Below are 22,060 nucleotides of genomic sequence, written 5' to 3'. Positions count from 1 at the left end.
CGAACTGCCTGTGCAAAAGCAATATGAATGCAATTATCGCTTACGTGTTTGTGTTGAGGCCTTGTCAAATGAAAGAGTTTGTGTATATTGGCTTTCTGCCCAATATTTTGCATGCTCTCCCTCCTGGTTGGTAGGAATCACACAAATATGCTGTTCTGATCTCCTCCTTACCCCTGGGCTGTCACAATAAATATGCAATGTAAAGACAACTGCCATTTCAAATGTGCCACCAATTTCATCAAAATGATGAAACACAGTCCATTACAAATAACCAACCACCAGAGAGAAGTTACAACATACTGTGCGCTCAAGGTATACTGTAAACCAGTAGGGATCAACAATGATGCAGGATTGAATATTAAACAAGATTAGGAGTTTAGATTGCACAAGCGCTCTGTACAACGGCTATGTACTTTCGAAGTCAGTCAGAGGTTCCAGCGTGTGCACAATGCCAAACAAGATATGAATTTTTCCCAACCTCACCATGAAAGACTGCACAGCAGAAACCAAGAGGATGTGATTTCCACAGCTCTGTGAGGGCTGAACTCACACAACCCATCAGTGGGCGGCGTTCACGACACAGACAGACGCAGGAAGACTGCATCAAACAGGCACTGCACTGGGGTCAATGTCACAGGCAGTGCTGCCCGGAGCTGCTGACAGAAATATAAGTTGACAACTTTTCATTTCTGACACAAGGGCCTAATGTGGAATATGTAGGCTGGATCATGTCCCCTGAAAGGGAAGCTGTTGGGCTGCAGGTTGAATCCACTGCATACAAATTGCTACAATAACACTGTATGATAACAAATAATTGAAAATACTAAAAATGACATCTAAAGCAATGCCTTCACTGTTCAAAAACTCATGTTTTTTGTATCTCAGGAAAAATTGAGGAAATACTGAGTGCACTGGCAGGAAGGGCAGAACCCAAACTATTTCTGATCAAAGACACAGGACGGGGCTGAGCACTGGGTCACGTAGAGGACAGCCCCCTCCCTCACACATACCCCAATTGTCACTTTCCCTCAAAACAGAGGCGCATGCACAGAACAAACACAGCGCTTCCCTCCCGCTGAGCCCCTGAGTCCTTCCAGTCTTTCCTGGCAGAGAGAGCCCAAGCCAGGCCCTGCCCAGGCGCGTCACCGCGCCCGGCTCTCAGCTGCGCTGCACGATGCTGTCGATACTCTCCTGGATCTCCGCCATCTTCTTCAGCACCTGGTTCACCTTCGCCTCGTCGAACTCCATGCACACGAACTCAGACTCCTGGAAAACAAAGACAGAGGGGGGATGGTGAAATCGCTGCACTGGATACGTCACAGGTCTAGCAGAAACACCAATGAACACGCTCCTGCAGAACCAGGCTCTTATTTTTGTTAAGAATATACATATGATGCGATGTTAACCAAGTGTGTACAGAGTCACCCTGGGATGGAGCCTAGGTGCATGGCAGTCAGATGGAAATGGAGACACAAGCATTATGGGACTCAGCTGCTTGGGAGAGGAAGAGGAAGTCAGTTGTAGAGGGAGACTTGGGAACAGGAAGGACTCTCGCTGCGAGACCAGACCCATACAAAAATAGTGCACAAAACAGAATTAAACTTAAAATCTTAAAAAAAAAAAAAAAAACACTACACAAATATTACAATGAACAGTACGATTAACTTTTACTGTGTACTGACACAAGTAGAGCTGGTGTTATATATAGCCATCTGGCACAAACATTTGTCCGTTTTCCCATTAAAAAAGAAGTCCCTGCTGAAATCTCTTATTGGACGTGGTAGCTTTGGGCCTTGATATAAATAGCCTCAAATATCACTAGTTTGGACGTGACCTTTCCTAAGTATGTGCAGTGTTGCCTTTTCCCTCGTGAGGTCGAAGCCGGAGGCTGCATCTGTGGGGTTCTGGGCACACGGGAGGACAGGAGGGCAGGGGGACGACTGGCAGGAGGGTCAGGGCTGCGTAAGGAAGGAGTGGTTCCTAGCAGAAACCCCCTCCCCCTCCCTGCATGCATGGTTCAGCGGCTCACGACACACAGGCCACACTTTAGTGACCCGCTCTGCGATGCCCTTCAAGCACGTCCCCATGCAGGAAACAACCCCTTTGGAAAATTATCTGCACCAAAGCAATCTGAGTTCCAGATCATCTTTGAGGCAAGACAGAAAAAAAACCCGTTTTTTTTTTTTTTCTTACTCCAAAGGAGATTTTTTTTCTTCAGGAAATGTAAACTTCACAAAATTATTAAATTAGTTTTTCCAGGAACTTGGCGGAGGGCATCCGCTATTAAAAGATTAGGATGATGAATGTTTCAGCAGCAAAAAAGTGAAAATGGCAGGGACAATGTGAAGTTTGAGGAAACAGCACACTGGCACCTTTAATAACTACAGAAAAACAAGACAATGTGTCAATGTGTGTACTTCATTTAGTGGTGATGTGGCAGACACAGAAGTGAGAGGGGACAAGGCATGTAGAAGACCTTATCAAATTGGGCCGATTCACCTCAGGTCAAAAAAAAAAAAACAACAAATTCAGACCTGTGAGTTGAGGGTGAGTATGAATTACAGGTTTTACGGGGCTCCCAAACCAAAGTTCTCCCGTGACAACTTATTTATTATACCCACACCCTGCTTCTGTTATCAGCACATGTGTGTAAGTTGGCCTGCGAGGATGCTGACGGATTCTTAACCAAAAATGGTCTGGTGGTGTGGAAGGCACGTTCCCCCTCACACAAGGAGTCCACCTCCCTTCCTGGCCTTATGCTCCCTTCCTTAGACATACAAATGCGTGGTGATGAAAGACACATCCTGTGTTTATAACTGCACAGGCCTATCTGACTAATCTGGAAGTCAAACCAAACAACAGCAAACCCTCTGGAAGGGAACAACCGCTTCCCATTTTGTGTCCAAGTGTTCAAAGAACATGGAGCCTCGTTCCTACAGCCATTCATTAAATTTCTCCCTGTTGGTTTGGCTCACCCAGTTCTGTCTTCAGAACTGGAACGGGAACACTGGGTCAGGGTCCTGCGTTCAGAGTAGCGCGGCCCATATTCATACAACCACCGAGCAAGGGACAACAAAGGACACAGCGTCCCTGCTAAAGACAGTCCCTTTTTGGGTTAAACCCTTTCCTTTTTACCAATGCACATGGGGGTGCTCAGCACAAAGCAATTGTGTTTGGAAACAAAGGAGTTCCGCCGCCAAGAGACTTCCACGGCACGGATTTCAACGGCAGGAAACTCTCGGGCAGTCTCCTTCGGCGGCGAGGGTCAAGAGATTTGAATCCGCACCGTCTCCCTCTGCTTTCCCTACTGCCACACGTTTCACGTTTCATTTGAAAGGTAAAGTGGCATGGGCTGATTTTGTCGTTGGTCTAGGGATACATCAAACATGTCACTCAGTCAGAGACCCTTTGAGAGTTTGTAGTGCTACCTTTTGACAAACAACCACAAATAAAAAGTTTGTTGCTTGTTAAAATGTAGGCCCAAAGGAACTGACAAAAATTTGGACTGCACTTCCTTTCCTGAGAAAGGAAAGGGATGACACCACCAAGAAAATAATAACGTTATTACTGTACAATATTGTGAAACGGCCAACAATCATACCAGCCTGAGTTTGGAGGGCTTGCTGTTAATTACTGAGAGCGGACCCCAGGGTTATGGATGCCTCTTCCCCCGCCTCTGGCTGTGCTGTAACCCCAGTCTCCGAAAGGAGCCGCGCCCCACATTTAATGCTTTATCTCCCACCCCACTCACAGGATCGGCGGTTGACAGGAAAATGGCCAAGCACTGAAAAATGAATGAAGTTTCCAGAGCAGGGGACACACAACAAGGGACACGAGATCATCCCCTTTTATGAATCTCTTTACTTATTCATTTGATTGTTTGGAGAAGGGTCACTCTGTTCACATCTGTCATTTCTTTTGAAGCCGTTACCTGGTTACAGCAGAATATGGTTATTTCCTGCTTCCGCTCGCTGTTAATTGTTTGTTTACTGCTTCTGCCAGAGACGGTAGAGGACAAGCGGCACGTGGGTGTGACAATGCCATAGCCGTACCCCTGGCTGCCACTGGCTCTGCCAACAGGTGCTGTTCCTTTCAAGCTTCAAATATACAGAGAAATCACCAATTCAGTAGGAATCATCTGCCCAGCATTACCAGTAGAATGGCTTTAAACGAGAAAATTGAACGAAGAGTTCTAACAGACACAGACCACATGCTCCAGGTCCTGTTTCTACTATACACAGTTTGAAGTACAAGTCCCTTTCACATAGCCTCGGCTTCCAACCGATGGGTGCGTTTTTTTCCTCCAATCATCACTTTATTGGCAGTTAAAGCCAGCACTGTAGACTTCACCACTTATTTTCATGAACAGAATCACTGTCTTCAGTCTATTTCTGTGGATTCTGCTTAGTCAGACAGCAACGTTGGCCCCACAGCAGCCCCTGTCCACCAAGGAAAGCTTGGCGTCAGTATGTTTTTGCAGAAGCACGTTAGACATTCTCAATGGTAGTACTCCGACACACTGAGACCAGGCCAGAAGTGCCACACGGTCCATCTGCATCACGAAAATGAATTTGGCTTCAATTAAAAACCACTCGTGTCATCCTCATGGCCCAGGTGAGCATGCTACAGTTCATGCGGGTCCACGGTTTCTGCTGTTCTGTCTGACATTTTGTTTTGTTCTAAGCCCCTCCCTCATCTCTTCAATTCTCGATTCATTCTGCGACCTTTTTATCCGGAGACAAATGTGATACATAGACAGTACATAATAAACACTTTATCAAACCTCTCAATCCTCTTCACAGACGTATGGTACAAATTATCAGGGTGTATCCAAGGTTCCCAACTCCTCATTCCGTCTTGCAGGGACTGAAGGATACTTAAGTGAAGGACTTAGACCCTCCATTGCCATTAATACAGGGTTGCCAGCCAAGCTAGGAGATCTGTGAGCCCTGCAATCAGAGGGGCAGACAAATCCCTGGCACCACACGCTACTTACTTACTTAAGCATGGCAGACGCAAAACAGGACTTTCCTTCAAAGGGCCTCTTTAATATCCATTACCGTTTGGAAACATACATTGCTGTTTGCTTATTCCAGTATGCGAGAGTAAAAGTAGCCTGTTTATATTCCAACAGGGAGGAGAGGAAACCAGCATCTGGCAGCCTGACACAGATAGAAAGGCTCAGAATAGAAAGAGTGCCAACACTGTAGACTAATGGAGAGCCGTTCCATTTTTCCTCCATTTTTGGTTGGCCTTGTGTTGGTTGTGTACTTGTACTCATCTGTACTTGAAACAACCTTTCAGAGCTATCTCGTAACAAAAGAGTCACAACCCAGGTTTTGTCCATGTGCTTACTTGACCCCCCTGTGACTCATCTTCCTTTGCTCATCTCAAAGAAGCTCTGCATTTTCAGCTGGAATTCTTCCTGCACTATCCCTGCAATGCGTCTGTGTCGCATAGTAAGAAGTGAAATCAACGGTGACATACAACAGACTGTGCTAACGGCAGTGGATGTAAAATTAAAGTGTGCTAATGTACTTATTGGCTGAAAACAGTTCTTGGGAAAAGGATTTACAGTGCTAAAACAGCAAGGCTTAGTGTAGAATTTGATCCCCCTCGAATGCCAGTGTGTTCGTTAAAAGGGAAAAGGGAAGTGAAACTACACAAAAGCCACAGTGTTGGGGGGCAAGGAGACTATAATTCAAGTCCTTTAAGCCTGCATATACATTAGACCTGAATGAGTCACTTACAAGTGAACTGTGACAAGAAGGAAATGCAGGCTCATCAGAGTAACAACTAACCAAATAGAGACTGAGTCACAGACATTTATATTCTCAGATTAACTGAACTTTAATGGTGTTCGTGACAAACCACTAGGGAAAAAAAACTCAAAACATGAGAGTGACAAAGACTGGAATATCCCGTGTATGAAGGCATTCAAATGAGTGCACAGTTCTCTCCCTGAGAACACTGTGTGCAAGCCACATTTAAAAAAAAAAAAAAACATTGTCACAACACGGCATTCATTTCGAGCATAAAGACAAGTCTCCAGGGACATGCAATAACCGTCCCATCAGCAATGTATCTCTAATGTTAGCTCTAAAATTAAAACCAAGACACATTTCTGCTCCTCCCATATGTGCTGTGTTCAGGTTAACTGAGTACCATGGCAATGAGCAACTCCCCTAAGATGGAACACTCAGCTATGCTGACGCTACCTCCAGCGACTGGACATATTTCTAACAACCCACTTGATGCTGACCTGGAATCCGTCTACTGAATTTTATTTTTTCGATATGATGTCTTGTCATCTTGATTTATATGTTTCCTGCTGGGATTATTACGTACCATTTTCTGCTCAACAGCCCCTTTTACTTGATTTTTGACGACAACATAAGAAAGAGGAACGTTCTGGCTGAGGTTGCGAAAAAGCAGCACAAACTCTAGCTCTGTGTTATGCAATGCAAACATTGTTCTTCCTCACCTGCTTGTGAAACCCATTTGGGCGAAAACAAGCAACTCACTCTCGGGTTACTTTCCACTTGAGTATTCTGATGTTGTTTAGAAATCCGTTTTATGAGCGGAGCAATCCTGTAATTACCCAAAATAAATCAATATTCTCAATCTACAAGGAGAAAGAGGTTACAAATGGGAGATAAATGTTATTATGGCCATGAGTTTCCTGTAAGGGGCGTTGGTGCTGCAGTCAGGCTGCAATGTCAGACAGGATAACTCCTCTCCAGTTCACCTGGAAATAATTTTCACCATGTCACGATTAGGCCCAACTCCCACCGCCGTGAAGCAACTGCTCTAAATGACAACGAAAATGCAGTGTAATTAAGAGCAATGTGATAAGGCATCTTTCGTGCACTACTCGGAACGGTTAATAAGTCTTACACCTCAGTATGGCTGTTCATGCTGTGTCACTGCATTTTCCATCATCTTAATCAGCAGAATCTTCATTGCTGTCTGTGGTCCTATGTGGACCCATGTGCCCTTCCTGAGACCTCCCCGTGTGCCATGTCTGATTGGCACCAGTTCAGTGTTATCTGCAAGGCCTGGGAGACACGTGTACCCTATCTTAACTGGTAGTGCCCGCCTCCAGTGAAGCAGAAAGCTGTGCACTGTGTCTTTCAGTGCAGCTGTGTCTTTCAGTGCACTTAAAAAAAAAAGACAGCACCTGCCACACGTCTGCAGAGAGGGGCTGCTTTTAACTAAGCAGTGGCCCTGAAACAGAGCAACATCCTACAGCAGGAAAAGCGCTTTGCATTGAAAGGCTTGAAATGTATTGTATCACAGGGCTACATTTCAAAAGAGCCTGCAAGGTGAGGCAGGTGAGCACTTCTCACTGTGCTTACTGTACCTACGCCAGCCAATAATGCACTACGGTGCCCCCACACCCACCCGGCTCAGAGCATTGCATTCTGCTCACAGTGCCCCCTTTCTGTATATCAAGATGAGGGAGAGAGAGGGTGAATGAGAGGAGAGAGAGAGAGAGAAAGGGAGAGAGAGAGAGTGAGAGAGAGAGAGAGAGAGAGAGAGAGAGAGAGAGAGAGAGAGAGAGAGGGCGAGTGAGAGGGGAGAGAGAGAGAGGGAGAGAGAGAGAGAAAGAGAAGGACAAGAGAAAGAGAGAGAGATGGGGGACGAAAGAGGGACGAAAGAGAGATGGTGCATGGCCGCTCCCCCATGGGAGGAGAGAGACTGAAGCCTTCAGTACACCTGTAAACTGTCACCTGCTCAACCTTGTGCATCAGCACAGAGGAACACTGTCGGCAGAGACACCTTGGCTATGAAGCCCACATTAAGGGGTGCTAATCAGCGTCAGTGACAATCTGCGAAACTGCTTGCAATGTCCCTGCCCTTGCAATCTCCCCCACCCCCAAATGCATGCAACAGTGCACATCACATACGGACTGTAAGAAACACTCCTCGTAGATGCACAATCAGCTCACGGTCCTTCATCACAAACAAATAAGACAAAGTGCTAAAAAAAAAACTCCCCAGTGCTACAGTTTGCTATTCACTGTCAATAAATATACACCTGCGTTGGAGTGCAGATTGAGTATGAATTTTAAGCCCAAACCTGATCAGTTTCCAAGAAAAGAGTCAAACTGCAGCCTGATGAGTATTCTTGATGACCTGACCCAAACCCAAAATATCCTTTAAAATGTGACAAATGCTCTTGCTTGATCATCGACAACTGTTACATGTTCACGTGTATGAGGGAAAGAGAAAAATAGTGGTTGGGTAAAATATTTGCATGCCACATATAATCACAGCAAACAAATCACTCTACCACTAAAATGAGCTTGCTTGCTTATGTACTTCACAGAGTAGAGACAAAATGGAGACATCCAATCCAGAACGAAATCATGTTATTACGTTATCCACGTAATACTGGCTAACATACAAAGAAACAAGCAAACAAAGGAGCCTAAGAGGAAACACATTTTGCCTTACCGGTGAATGGTAGGCCTGTCCTTCTTTTCACATTAAAACTTGGGTTGGCTACATCAGCTAACAACATTAACCGTAATTAACTCCCACACGGACAATTTGCTTATGTAGTTCGCTACCAAAACTAGATGTTCCGAAAAGAACTTTTGCTTGATTGCAATGGCATTTCTTCATATTTTTAGTTTAAATTCATGACTTCATGTATACGCATAAATAACCTAAAATAATGCCTGACCTGAGCAGAGCCCTGTTGTTGGACATGAAACATCCGCTTGACCTGAGCCTCACCCCCAACATCAGGGCCTGTCCATGTCCATATTACTCAGTATTGTGGCAGATGAAATCAAAATTCATCTCCACATCAGGGAGCCAACTAAGTGAATCATGAAAGGACAGCAGTCACAGTTTGAGGACCCCAGAGGTCTCAGCCTTCTGCTGTGAAGCGAGAGCAGCAGGGAGATGTTGCACACCTTTACCAATGCCCTCCAAAGCAGCTACAGGCTTCGCTCATCAACACACGGGAATGCCGTACTGGGATGTGACCTTTACCTATTTAGCTCCGAGCAGCATGGGAAAAGGCCACTCTCACCACAGGCTGCGCAGGGACAGGATAAAAAAGAAACGGAAAGACCAAAAAATAGAAATAGAGATAAAAAATAAACGGACCAAAGTAAAGAAATAGAAAGAAAAGCAATACCGTAATGAGAAATGTCAAAATTGACAGAGCGCAGCCAAAGCAACAAAGTGTATTAAAAGGGGGCAAACATGAAGGATAGCTCCACTTAGCCGTATGATTTTCAATGTTACACTGCCCCTGAACAACCAGTTACTGACTGACATCAAAAGCCCCGGGGTCAGGTGGGGTTTGCCGCCTCCCCCAGCTGACATGTGACTCATGTCGATTCAAACGGCCGCATGCCGCACGCGCCCATTCACAATGCATCCCCTCTTCTGAGATCCCTGCTGCCAAAGACACAAAAGGCTGAGCTCCAGCGCTGAAAGGCACTTGAGCCCAAGCTGTCTGGCAGTAAAAAGGAAAAAAAAAAAAAGAAAAAAGAAGGGGAAGAAACTCAAGCTGCACTTGCTCATGGTCACGTGGTCTTTAAAAATACAGGAAAAAAAAGGTGAAAATTGCAGTTGCTGGAGGGTAAATTATGAAGAACAGAAAAGGGGAAAAGCAGTAAATTACTGCATTCATTTACACTTGTGAGCTTTGCAGAGACGCAAGACCACCGATGCTGCCTACGGTTTTACATCTTACGTGCTCCCCATACTGATAGGCTGGTTAAAATACTGATTCTCTGGTTAATAAAAAACAGAAACAAAAAAACAAACAAACAAAAAAAAAAAAATACAGAATCTTTCCATCGCGGTTAACAGTGGCTTCCATGCTGCTCCTGCTGTCCCTACAGCACCCTTTCTCAAGCTTTTTCACCAAGTTTGGTTAGATTTCTGTTACGCCCTTGGGAATTAGTGCCCTTTCAGGGTAATAATCCATTCATAGCCTTTCAGACCAGCAAGAGGGCCCACCCAAAAATCATACTGCCAACATTACCGACTGTGTGCTTGAATTAACCACTGCACCACATATTGCCAATACTACCAACTGTATATCTGATTAAACCAATACACCACATGGCTCAACATTACCGACTGTGTGCCTGAATTAACCACTGCACCACATATTGCCAATACTACCAACTGTGTATCTGATTAAACCAATACACCACATAGCGCAATACTACCAACTGTGTATCTGATTAAACCAATACACCACATAGCGCCAACACTACCAGTTGTGTCTGACTAACCACTACACCACGTGCTGCTGACACTACTGTGATTCTAATTTAACTACTGCACCTCATACTGCCAACACTATTAACAGTATTAGTAACATATACACCACATACTGCCAACACTAGCAATTATTTATAACTACCCACCAGACCACATACTGCCAACACTACTGTGTCTCCACTCTAACCACTACACTAACCACACAACTAATAACAGAGTGGGGGGAGGGGGGCAAATATATTATTTTCTAACAGGTTTATTTTTAACAAATTGCAATGATTAGGCAAGATCAAAACTCTGACCTAAATATGAACTAGTAGCTAGTAGCAAATTACAAGCCAGACATGAATATATTATTCACTTGTCAGTGAAGTTTTTTTTTTTTTATTTTACCTAGGGAGCACTCTGTCATCATTACAGTGTAAACTGTGTTTAGAAGCTAAGTGGAGAAGCTGATGGAGTGTGATGGCATACCTACTGCACTGGGTTCATTTCACTCTGAAAGGTCTACATGCAGAAGGCCAGCATCAGGTTCTGTCTCTATGCACCAAAGTGGTAAAAAAAAAAAAAGATGCAGCGCGAGACAAACATGTTACGCAAACAAATCTCGCCCTATCGGACTCTATAGGCTCTGTTACTGATTAAAAAGGCAGCCGTGGCACAGACACAGCCTGGCCTAGGAATCTTTGGTCGACATCCAGGTTGGCCTTGGAATAAAACACGATTGTGATTATTACAAAGGATCATGCCGACAGTTCCAAATTCCGCTGTCTCCGCATGCTGTTTCGACTCCGTGCTCGTGACGTCACAGAGGGGCAAGCAGACACGTGGGAGGGTGTGCAGAGACGTGGAAGACGACACTCCCCTGAGTTGACAGAAAAGAGGTAATGAGGTGTGGCCGACCATTCTAGACAGGAGCTGGAAAACAGTATTTTTTTTTCTTTCTGTTTTTGGCCTGGAAAAAGTCAAGGGATCTCAATATTAACCCCAGCTGAAGGATAGAAAAAAAAACACATGCAAAACAATTTAACACGCAAACTCATTCAATTCAGCTCAATTTCCTAAATCTAACCACAGAGCATGCTGTAAAAAAATGGCACTAATTGGGCAGACTCCATGAGGTGCGTGGACTCGCATTTGAAAGATGTTGAAAAATAGACCTGATGGGATCTCTCTTCTGTAACCAGCTGGTGAGAGATAGGTGTGGTGCTGGTCCACAGCCTCCTGCCAGACGGCTTCTCGCTGAGGCTCCACAGGAGACATGGCGTCACTGACGCGAGAGCACTGCGGGGCTCTGTACACTATTTGTTAAACCCTGTCCAGTTCTCTGGAGACACAGAGCGGTCGGTGACTCCTGGACAGACCCCAGTGAAAACACAGCTAGGAGAGACAGAGGCAGCAGGAGGAGCGTGGGGGGTGGGAGGATGGGCGGGGGGGCGCATGGTCCCCATCGGAAAGTAAGCTCCAGGACACTTTTAAATTACCCTAAATTAACGCGCCTCCCCTAGGCCAGCCTGCTTCCTGTGAGCTCTTGTGTGAAACATGGAGATATTTTTAAATGTGCAAGCGGTGCCTGCCTGTTGGTGCGATGGTTAACAAACACATAACGACAAAACCCTCACACGCAGAATGTGTTGGTGACATGCTCTCCAGCATATTACACACATGAGACTTAGGCAAGAGTTTGCTTTCGAAGGGCGAATGAGCCAGTTTTCTGCTCACGTAATGTTTTTTCATATTGACCTGTGTGCTCATACGTTGCCTCCGATGCCATCTGAGTGTGGATATCGCTGTACAGTACCTACACTGCACAGTTAACTAGATTTTCAGTGACACTGCTTACTGCTTTTAATTTTGTTTACTGAGATGTTATGTATAGATCCTTCCCGAGTGGCCTTTGTAAGTGGCCTTTAATGGAAATATATATATATGCTCAATGCCATGAAATGGAAAAGGGACAAGGAAGCATATGTGAAACGACAGCAATGCTATTGACTGATCTTGAAAACACTTAAGTAAAAAAGATTGTCTAGACTGAGCCATGGTGTATGACTGAGTCAACTGTGAAGTACTCTGTACAGCACTGACATTTTGCTGCCACTGACATTATATTATTGGGCATGCTAGCATTACTAGGAAAAACAAATGATCAACGAAGGTGAAGATTTGTATCGGTCACATGCGCTTCCAAGACTCCTGGTGCCAAGAAGAGTCTCAATGACTTCATTATTGTCTGTGGAGAGATACGGTTTCATCTCCAACCACTGCAGTGGGGTTCAAGTAGGGCAAGAAAGCAAAACGCTCTTTACAAGCAGCCATTAGCCCTGCAGCTGATGTCTGATATCATAAAAAAGAAATACTGGCTTTCAGAGTTGCGGTCTGGCCATCTGCAGAGCCCTCTCAAGCAAAGGTGGTTATGTGCAAAAAAGAGCAAGTTCCCTCTTCATTAGTAAGTTACACAAGTAGTAGGAAGCAGTAGGAAGTGGTTAAGATTACGATCAAGCAAATTATCATGATGATAGCAAATAATGTGGCAATGCGCAACGACCGGGCTGCACAACAGATCAGGAGGGGCAGAGTGAGGCGATTCAGTGTTTCGCAGAGCAGCCGCTACGCGTTGGACTGGCTCAAAACTACTGCTGCAGTCTCCTCACGCACTAGGGCAGGGAATGAAAATTCAGGGCGGGGCTGAGGAAGATGAATCCTACCCCATAAGGAAACCGCACGCATTCGCAGTTCTTCTTTATGTATATCACACACTAGTTTGTGGATGTCGAGACAGAGGTGCAGTGGTGTAGTGGTGTGTTGGCACGTCACTGTTCTTTGTGACCTCAAAGACACTTCCGATATACGTAATCTTCCTCCCTTTACTCCACCTCATACAAGGGACACGCAGCTCACTCTTTCCTAAAAGAGGCTTGGATGGGCTAATACATGTTGTTGTTGTTATCTGGATGAACCAGCTGTAAACCAGATGGCCCTAGCTATGCAAGAACAGTGTCATCATTGATCCAATAGAGTAAGCGATGTGCCTCATTGTACCTAATTAATTGCACAGTAACTCCAGTCTTCTACATACAGTAAGAGAGAATGATGGGAAGTAAGCACACAAGCGGGCCTTTGACCATCTGTCTTCAACAGCCATGTGAACTGTATTGCCTAGTGCGGTTTTACTCTGTCATGTGAGGTGCTCCGGTTCAGACAGAGCTGCATTTAACCGTTTATCCCTCCAAGTGTGCTTAATAAACATTTTTAAAATGCACTTCAAGCGCATCTCTTCTTTAAACTACGCACCTGGCACCCGACAGCTGAGGATTAGACAACGGCCACCCTGCTGCCCCACCCTCACTTCATCTAAAGGAGGTGTTTGCACATCGCGGCACGCTAAGCCCGGCTGTCTCTGCAGTGCGCGGGCCGTCTTTGTAGCGCTGAGCCTCAGGTAGCCCCGCAAAGAAACCTCCAGCCATGGGACAGGAAGGATTTTGGAACTCTGGCACCCACATCAGAGCGCTGAAAGGAGCCAAGAGAGTGAGGAGACACCGCCCTGTCTGTCCTTATTGTGTAAAGTTCAGAGCTCCTGAGTGAAAACAGGCCCCCGCTTCATCCCTGGGTCCTCAGAGAGAGCGCTGTTTGAAAATGTGACCAGACCCGGCCTGAATGGAAAGAAACTAGGGCATTTCTCACCGTGCTCTCCTTTGGGGGCTGGGGGGGTGTAGATTTTGGCAGATTGGGGAAGTGGACATGTTTAGAAGGAAGGAAACAAAAAGAATTCCCTTTTCCTGGCATGCCGAGCGCAACATTATCCATTTAGTCTACACACACCTTACTGGGGTGGGGAAATTCAAGTGTCACATAACATAACAATAATAGACAAGAGAAGAGCCTTAGTTGGCACAGTCTGCCAAATAAGTCAAAGTAAAGTATAAACGCATGTAACTTCGTAATATATGTACCTATAAATGAACATAATAAAATGATGATTCTGATCACGTGTCTGAAGATTACAGCACTGGTAATTTTGTCATTACGTGAGTCATTTTCATTAAATTAGGTTTATTTGTAGGAAATTATGCTAAGCTTTTTCCCCAAATGGAGATTTTTTTTCCCCATCAAAACAAAGAACAAACAAATAAATAAATATGGAAATGAATATAAAAGCCTACAAAAAACAAGATAACATTTTCACAACAGTTAGTGTTTTCCTAGCGGAGAGGCAGTAAAGTATCCATAGATCCTGAAAGACAGGCGATGCTACAGCCCTGTCTCTCCACTTCAGCTCATTCCAAGAGCCACCAAAGTCAAACTTCCAGGCTCTTCCAAGTGTGCCCGGCCCTTACCAAACATGCCCCTGTTCTAAAAATGGACTGGCCTTTTACTCATCACACAACAGCCACATTGATGTCAAGGGCCTATCGCCCACTCTTCTTATGGGCAGTCACATCCACTTCACCGCTGTAACGCCGGCCCGCCCACGCGCCCTCCGTCCTGCCCAGGCTGTTCACACATTCAGCCTTTTTTTCCCCCGTTTATAAAACATCCCCAAAGTGTTACGCTAAAAATAACATGAGAATTTTGTGGGAGAGCATCTTCCTCTCCGTGTGACACGAGAGGGCGCTGAGCTCTGCTACTGCTACCTCTGCTACTCCTAATCGGAGTACAGAGGACTCCTCGACCTTGGAGAGGCTCCTGTGGGGGTCTTTTGAAAGACGACCCCAGCCACGCTGTGCTGTTGACGTGCTTGATCTTAAACTGTAAAAATAATCCGCTTCATCACACTGCGCCACAGCTTCCCGAGCTACTTCAAAAAAGCGCAACATGACATCACCAACCCCTCGCCGCAGAGGCCAAACCATTTACACTGGTGATGTTTAGCACAGTCATAAAAGAAGAGCTGTCCAGATATAATATAATAGATTGTAGGCCTAAATCAAATTTTATTTGGCTGGCAGAGCATTGCGTATAGGCCATGAATCCACTGGATGCACATTCCCGTGTGTTTCCTCTTCCACACCTCTTCCCATCAGTCCTCTTGCTTGTCTGTATGTGTTCCTGCATGCGTATTACCGCGTGTGTTCATATATCTGTTAGAGCTTTGGGTAAATTTCACAGGGCCACCCACACATAGACTACAACCCCACCAGTGCAGGAGAAAACATCAAAAAGGGATGCTTCTGTTGTTGTAATGGAGATCTTAAAATGGCTGAAAAGCAACAAGGGACAGATTGGTTTTTTCTTATTCATCTTTAAAGTGGGCACTGTACCCCGCCACCCATTCAGACATTTTTTAATATGACAGGTGACAACAGTGGAGATGGCAGAACATGGTAGTCAGTGGCCCAGCAGCTTTGAGACCATGGCAGAGATTTTCAGCTGTCCGAAACATAACACATCAACTGTAGTAAATTCCTCTGAACCCCCCCCCCCCTTGCCATGTTACTGTCAAATCTCGCCACAGCACAAAGACTTCTCGCTCTCTCACTCATCCTGTTCTGAGTAACAGTGAGGCAGCAGGCGAAGGTAAACCACGCTGTGCCAGGCCTGCGACCCGCAGCAGCTCCGGTGGTACCGCTAGCGTGCGTCTTAGACTTAAGCGGATGTTTCAGTTTCCAACCCCAAAGGATGTCTGAGGGCCACAGCAGCGCGCCAGTTTTCGCGTGATCGCACCGCAACGTTCAGAGATGCTCCAGGTGGGCATGTCTTGAGCCTGACTTGGCCTTAGCGGCGGGTGGGCAGGCTGATGAAGGAGTAGGTGACGCGGCGCAGAGATGGAGGCTTCGGTGGCTGTGAGCCCAGAGGGATGAAGGGCACTTTGCCGCTGAGGCCCGGGGCAGACGCCCGTCTCACCACCCCCCAGTCACCGTGCTTTTGGAAAAAAAAATCCTCCTCAGATCAAGTTTCAGACTGTAACGAAACCTTTTCAAATGCAATTAGCAGGCGCTTGTTTAAAATGTACAGCATGCTTATATGCTTCAGTTTCTCAACCCCCGACCTAGGGACACACTGCGTGTGCTGTTTTTTTTTTTTTGATTTTAATTAAGTTTGAATTGCCTGTTAATTGAAACCATCCGTACATCGCCTCTATTCAGATTTAATCAGCTGTAAGTCCTGTGTAAAAGAATTGTGTTGGTGCACGTACCTTTGCACGGATAAAAAAACACAAAGGTTTTTATTTTTTTTTCTGCCTCTTAAATTTTAGGCTGCAGTTTCAATGAAGACTAACTTACTAACTCATGCAATTAATGTGAATACAAATTTGTTTTACAAATTCTCCTGAGGAGAAAAAAATGACCTTTACCTCGTCTCTGTCAGTTGGCAAAAAAAAAAAAAATCAAACCATGCATTTCTTTTGCAAACGGCTAACAACAGATACACTATCTAAGAAGTGATGCAAAGATCAGTGATCAGATCAGCATGTCATGTGTACCATCCATTTAAATGACCACAGGATGTTACAATGCAATTCTCTTTACTGTGTTACTTCTCTCAACAGAGATTCTATACAGGCTTACATGCTACACAGGCTTATGCAACCTTCAAAGTAATCCAACTAATATCAGGAAAGGAGAAACACCACTATTACTTGTATATTCACTAATTCAGTCTGCTGAAACAGCAACCCAAGAGAAGAAGGGACTGTATCTACAGTTAAGAAACAACGTCAGGCTATGGTATGGGAGTTCCAAATGGTTCCATGTGACTCCTGTGTAGTTCACACCCATTTCTCAAGGTGAAACAGACATTCTATCTCACCCAAAACTTTTAACAAAAAGCATTTAAAAGCAAAAAGAGATACACACATCCATATAGAAAAAATGCTCTTACGTTTTGGACAGAGCTAAAATATTACCACCATGCCACTCATTTAATTTGTACACTTATACATCATGATGACATTGCCCGGCATCAAAGTAAGACAACAACCGGGGCACATTTACTTTTCCTGGCCATCATGCTGTGCTCTTTTTCCAGTAGTAACTATCTATTGTGTTACCCTGTGTAGCTAAGGTCCAGCAAACCCACTTGCAGCTCAAGGTCACCGCTGTGCATGGCCACAGAGGGACAACAGTGGGTGGGTCCCAAGTCATTTACGCTACACCTCCAGGGTGGTTTCCTCCAGAAGGAAAAGACACATGCAACCATATGGATGACAGGACCAGGAAACGGCATGGAGAATGTAAGAGTATAGTGTAGTAAGTACAGTATAGTAAGCTAGTCGGCTTTTAGTCGTAGAATATAGTCGGCTTTTGTATGAAGCTCACAATCCCAGACTGTGTTTCAGCCTGTCATGGAGTCAGCAACACAATCCACAGGCCCATCGCACCCGGAGTCAATGAGCTACTGAAGCTGCCATGCCATTAACACCAGGCCAGCGAATTTGTTTGCAGTTCCACGCTTGTGCCCCAAGTGTTCTAATGGCGCTGAGGACAGGCCGCCCGCTACAGCCCGACCAGTATCCCACTCACCCTGGCCTCATTTCCTTCCTCTCACCACAAATACCTTTCTCTGGAAAGAGCCTCAATGCAGGCTTTAGTGATAGAGATCACAAGGCAGGTTGAGTACAGAGACCGCTGTGCAGGGTACATGCAGTTCTTTGCCTTCCTTACAAAACAACAGCATATCCAAAGTCTATAAAGTGTTTATTCCATTCATGACCTGCCAATCTACCACCTGCAGACATAGCGCTATAATAAGAAAAACAAATTACATTTCAGTAGTGACATGAAAGCAATGTGCCAACAGATTATATCTCTTGTTGCTATAGTAGTCAATTGCAACTGTGTCATTTCAAGGTGTAAATTATGTTAATTATTGGAATGAGGGTTTGGTTGATTAAATATGCTTGTGGTGTTTCAACACTGAATTACTCCTTTTAAAACCTGTTAAAACAGACAATGTTGAAATGTTTTAAAAATAGTACATGGTGACTAATAATAATTTTAAAAATAGGCCAAACTTTACCTAGTGGGATTCTTGCTCTAATTCCTCAAAGTCATCATGGTCAAAAGAGATTATCTACTGATATTTAATTCATAACAGCACATGAATAAATATTAATTAGATCAGTCTAAAATGGATGTTTATGATGGTAAAATTCCATCGGACAGGGCACTAGGACTAGGAGACAACACTTTCTTGGGGAAAATGGATCCCAGTAAAGACAATCCGGACCTGCATAAATGTGAACTGAATTAGAAAACAGGTAGATCACGGGAATGTAGATACAGTAATAGAGGTCAGTGATGCAATTGGACGTTACTGCCACCTAATTCAAGCTGCCACAGAAGCTAAACTGTGATGTGCGTCTAGCTGAGAGAGGCCCACTGTTAAGGAGCAAAAACAACACCCATGCACATTTAAGGACAATTTCTCAGCATGTCCAGCCCAGCACACCACAGACACTACTTTTTCACAGCATAATCCACATTCATGGCATGCCCGTGAAAGCTGATCTCAGACAGAAGCTAACTGAAGAATGTATGCAGTACCAAATATTCACTTTCTCCCATTAAGCTGTGCCTAATGCACTTTGCCCACTTATATCTTGAACTGCCTCAAACCCTAAGAAGTAGTTGCCATTTGCCGGTTGCCGAAAATGACACATGAACACTTTCACCTTGAAAAAAAAAAAAAAAAAAAATCAGGAAAATGGCAGAATCCTTGGAAAATTTTGACCTTACGTTTCCAAAAATACTACCTTTAATAATACCTTTTATCCCCCACTGACCTATTCTTCAGGTCACAGGAGTGCTCTGACACATGCAAGACAGAGACAGGAAGACAGGAGATGACAGAGGCCAAATGAGTTCAGCCCTACCCCACCCACTGGTGGCCACCTCCAGACTCACACACAGGGGGATCAAATCAGAGGGACAGGAAGAGATTGCGAAAGTAATTTCCCCGACAAGGGTAGATGATGTCCAATTTCTTGTTATGAGGAATGACAACAGCTTTGTACTTTTTAAAACAGGAAGACAGGACAAACAGGAGGTAACCTCCATTGTGTGGCCTGTACCTCGCCGGTCCTGCCCAGCTCCAGCTCCACCACAGCGACCGGGGTGTTGACGGGCTCCCCTCGGCTGGCCGACGTCTGCAGGTCCACCCGCCAGCTAAGGCCCCTGAGCGCCGGCTCCCAGCGGCTCTGGCCCAGGAGGCTCTCTCGCACCCGAGCCCGCTGGCTCTTCCAGAACTTGGAGAGGGCGGCCGCCTGCTCTCCGCTCACTCCCCCGCTGCCCTGCTTCCTGGTCTGGGCTGTGAGGAAGGCCTCCAGCTGGGCCTGGTCCATGTCGGCTGAAGCAATTGACTAAGGGCACAAGAGGCAGACAGAGTTTTAATTAGCGTTACTGAAGCACAACCAGCATTTACCTCGTGCTCTCAAGATAACATGAAAATCTGCCACAAAGCCCAACAGGCCAGCTGTGGCAAGATGCATGGAGTTCACAGATATTAAAACAGGCATTCCATTGATGTTCTTATCCAGAGAAATCCACATGCCCTTGGATCTACAACAAGCATTTCCTGGAGCAACCAGGATGAGGGTGAGCTCTTCATCCAATAACCATTTAATCATTCTCCAGAGGTCTGCTGTATGTTGCTGGCCCATTTGATAATGTAGGGCTCATCTCTGCCTCAGGGGGAAATGGGACTATTAAAGAGGTGCCATTATACCCAACTGAAATTTCTGACATTAACTTTAGAAATAAAAATGTCATCTTTTTAATGAGATTTTCAGGGAGATGGGGACAAGAGAATGAGAGAAAAACAATGTATCTGTTCAACATGAAAGGGCACATATTTTAATAAAGGTTTGGAGAAGGGGAGGCTTCATCTTCCGCAGGGAGGAGCGAGGCAGGAAAAACACTTTCAGGTGGCCTTTCACACGGCAACACCGAGCTGACGCGAGGATAAATGGAGGCAGAGACAGAGAACTCGTGTGTTTGGTAACAGAGCTAGCTGTATCTTTCAGCAGCTTTACTTGAATCCTGCTACATCGCGCCACATGTTAAGCGCTGACACAGTTTTGTGTGTATTAGTGCTGCCCTCTGCTGCCCATACAAACGTGTCATATTCTTCCAAAGAAAACGTTCCTGGAGCATCTCAAGCACGTAGCACAGCAACCAATAATGGGTGGTGTTTTATGGTCGAACTAAAGACCAGTGACATGCAGCATTTAAAAATGCATAGGGAGCAATTTACTCAATGTGGTTTTGCTCCTCGCAAAGGCAAATTAGCTAGTGAGCTGCGTGAAAACGCAGCAATGACATCTATGGAAATTGTCCAGGTGTACTGCGTATTACAAACTTGCTGCCATTCAAATATGTGTCAATAAAGTGAATGGATCGTTTGCACAGTGCTGCAGCCAAGAAAGACTACAGCACATTAAGAATAGATTAGCTTTTCGTGCTTCTTGGTGTGGGTAAACAAATCAAGCAAGCATTTTCACAGTAGGAGGCACTGTCTCATTTCTCCAATGACTTGCATGTCATGTACATTATGTGGCAAAACGTAATTTCGTTCATCCGATACAGTGACGTTGTGGTGTTTGAATAAAGTATTTTAAAATGTTGATAACAAACCAAGCGACAACACAAGATGTTAGCAAGAGAATCGGCTGTCTAGCTACCTTTAAAAGGCCCTTCATCTTCTCATGCAAAGCATGAAACTCCTCCTGGGACAGATCGGGGTAAAGCTCATTTTTTAACAGCTCCTCTGTAATTTCTGGGTTGTTATGGTACACTTTCTGCGCGATCCCATTTAGCAGACCACTCAGCGACTTCGAGCTGTCTACGTCCGCCATTTCTGTGTTGTGCTGTATCCGGGTCACGTTCACTCATGTGATGTGATTGCGCATGGACGTAAAAGGAAGAAACGAGGCGTGTTCTGAGACATTTCTAGTCGCCTATGATTTGCCGGAACCCTCGATCAGATACGTTTGACTTAATGAAAAATATACGTTATTTGTGAAAAGCAAAGCAAAACGCAACCCCATCACATGGCAGTAAGTGTTTAATAAATTCATTAGGTGCTCAGATTCAAATCATACACCCTTAGTACATTAGTACACACACATTTAGAAGAAGAAGAAATAGCTCTTCCTCTCAGAGTATTGGTATCAAGATGACGGCGTAGAGAATTCAGGTGCTACACTCCATATTTTACCTTGGAGATGTTCTTTCTAGGGAACTCATTCATGTTGCTTAAAGAGCCTATTTTTGCTCTCCCAGAATCCTAATAACTACGAACAAGTTTTACATGTCACATGATCACAACTACCATGTGTTTAAGATGGCAATTTACATATTATTTTTGACACATGCACAAATATCCTGACACGGCACTGTTCCCAAGAAACATCCAATACCAAATTTGGTACCAAATGCATCTTAATTTGAATTCCCTCACCAATGAGAGTAATTATTCACAATGAACTGAATACTCATCTCAGCATAACGGTAAAAGTCATTGAAAAGCATACAAATGTTTAAATGTATTAGGCAAACAGGACAGAATCTATATAGTTGGACGCGATTATTATTACTAACGGCCACGCCTCTGAAGTTATACAAAACCCCGCTATTTCTACCGCCTTCAAAGGATGACTGTATTTTGCACAAATTAAATATAAAAAAATAAATTTGTGACAAAATATCGTACACAGTTTTGAAGTATTTTTTTTAAAATATGACAAAATATCAGTCTTAACGTTATTTTTTCGCAAAGCACTGAAAATGGGCACGGCAAAATCTTAGACAGCAGCTTTACGTCATTTCTGTACGTCCGTGAAGCTGCAGAAAGGGTCCTTTTG

The 22,060-nt window shown here is 44.7% G+C and overlaps 1 protein-coding gene across 1 annotated transcript; it reads right to left on the bottom strand.

Moving 5' to 3' along the window:
* Positions 1–555: 555 nt before the first annotated feature.
* On the bottom strand, positions 556–21,061 carry commd1 (copper metabolism (Murr1) domain containing 1). The gene is made up of 3 exons (XM_036539143.1): positions 20,879–21,061; positions 19,271–19,558; positions 556–1,266 (listed from the first exon to the last, which is right to left on the bottom strand). The coding sequence occupies exons 1-3, from the start codon at positions 21,050–21,052 to the stop codon at positions 1,159–1,161; spliced, it is 570 nt and encodes a 189-aa protein (XP_036395036.1). The 5' UTR covers positions 21,053–21,061; the 3' UTR covers positions 556–1,158.
* Positions 21,062–22,060: the final 999 nt, after the last annotated feature.

Source organism: Megalops cyprinoides, chromosome 1 (genome assembly GCF_013368585.1).
Source record: "Megalops cyprinoides isolate fMegCyp1 chromosome 1, fMegCyp1.pri, whole genome shotgun sequence".
NCBI lineage: Eukaryota > Metazoa > Chordata > Actinopteri > Elopiformes > Megalopidae > Megalops > Megalops cyprinoides.
Note: the sequence above shows the minus strand (reverse complement) of the source record. Positions and strands in the feature narration are given on the sequence as shown.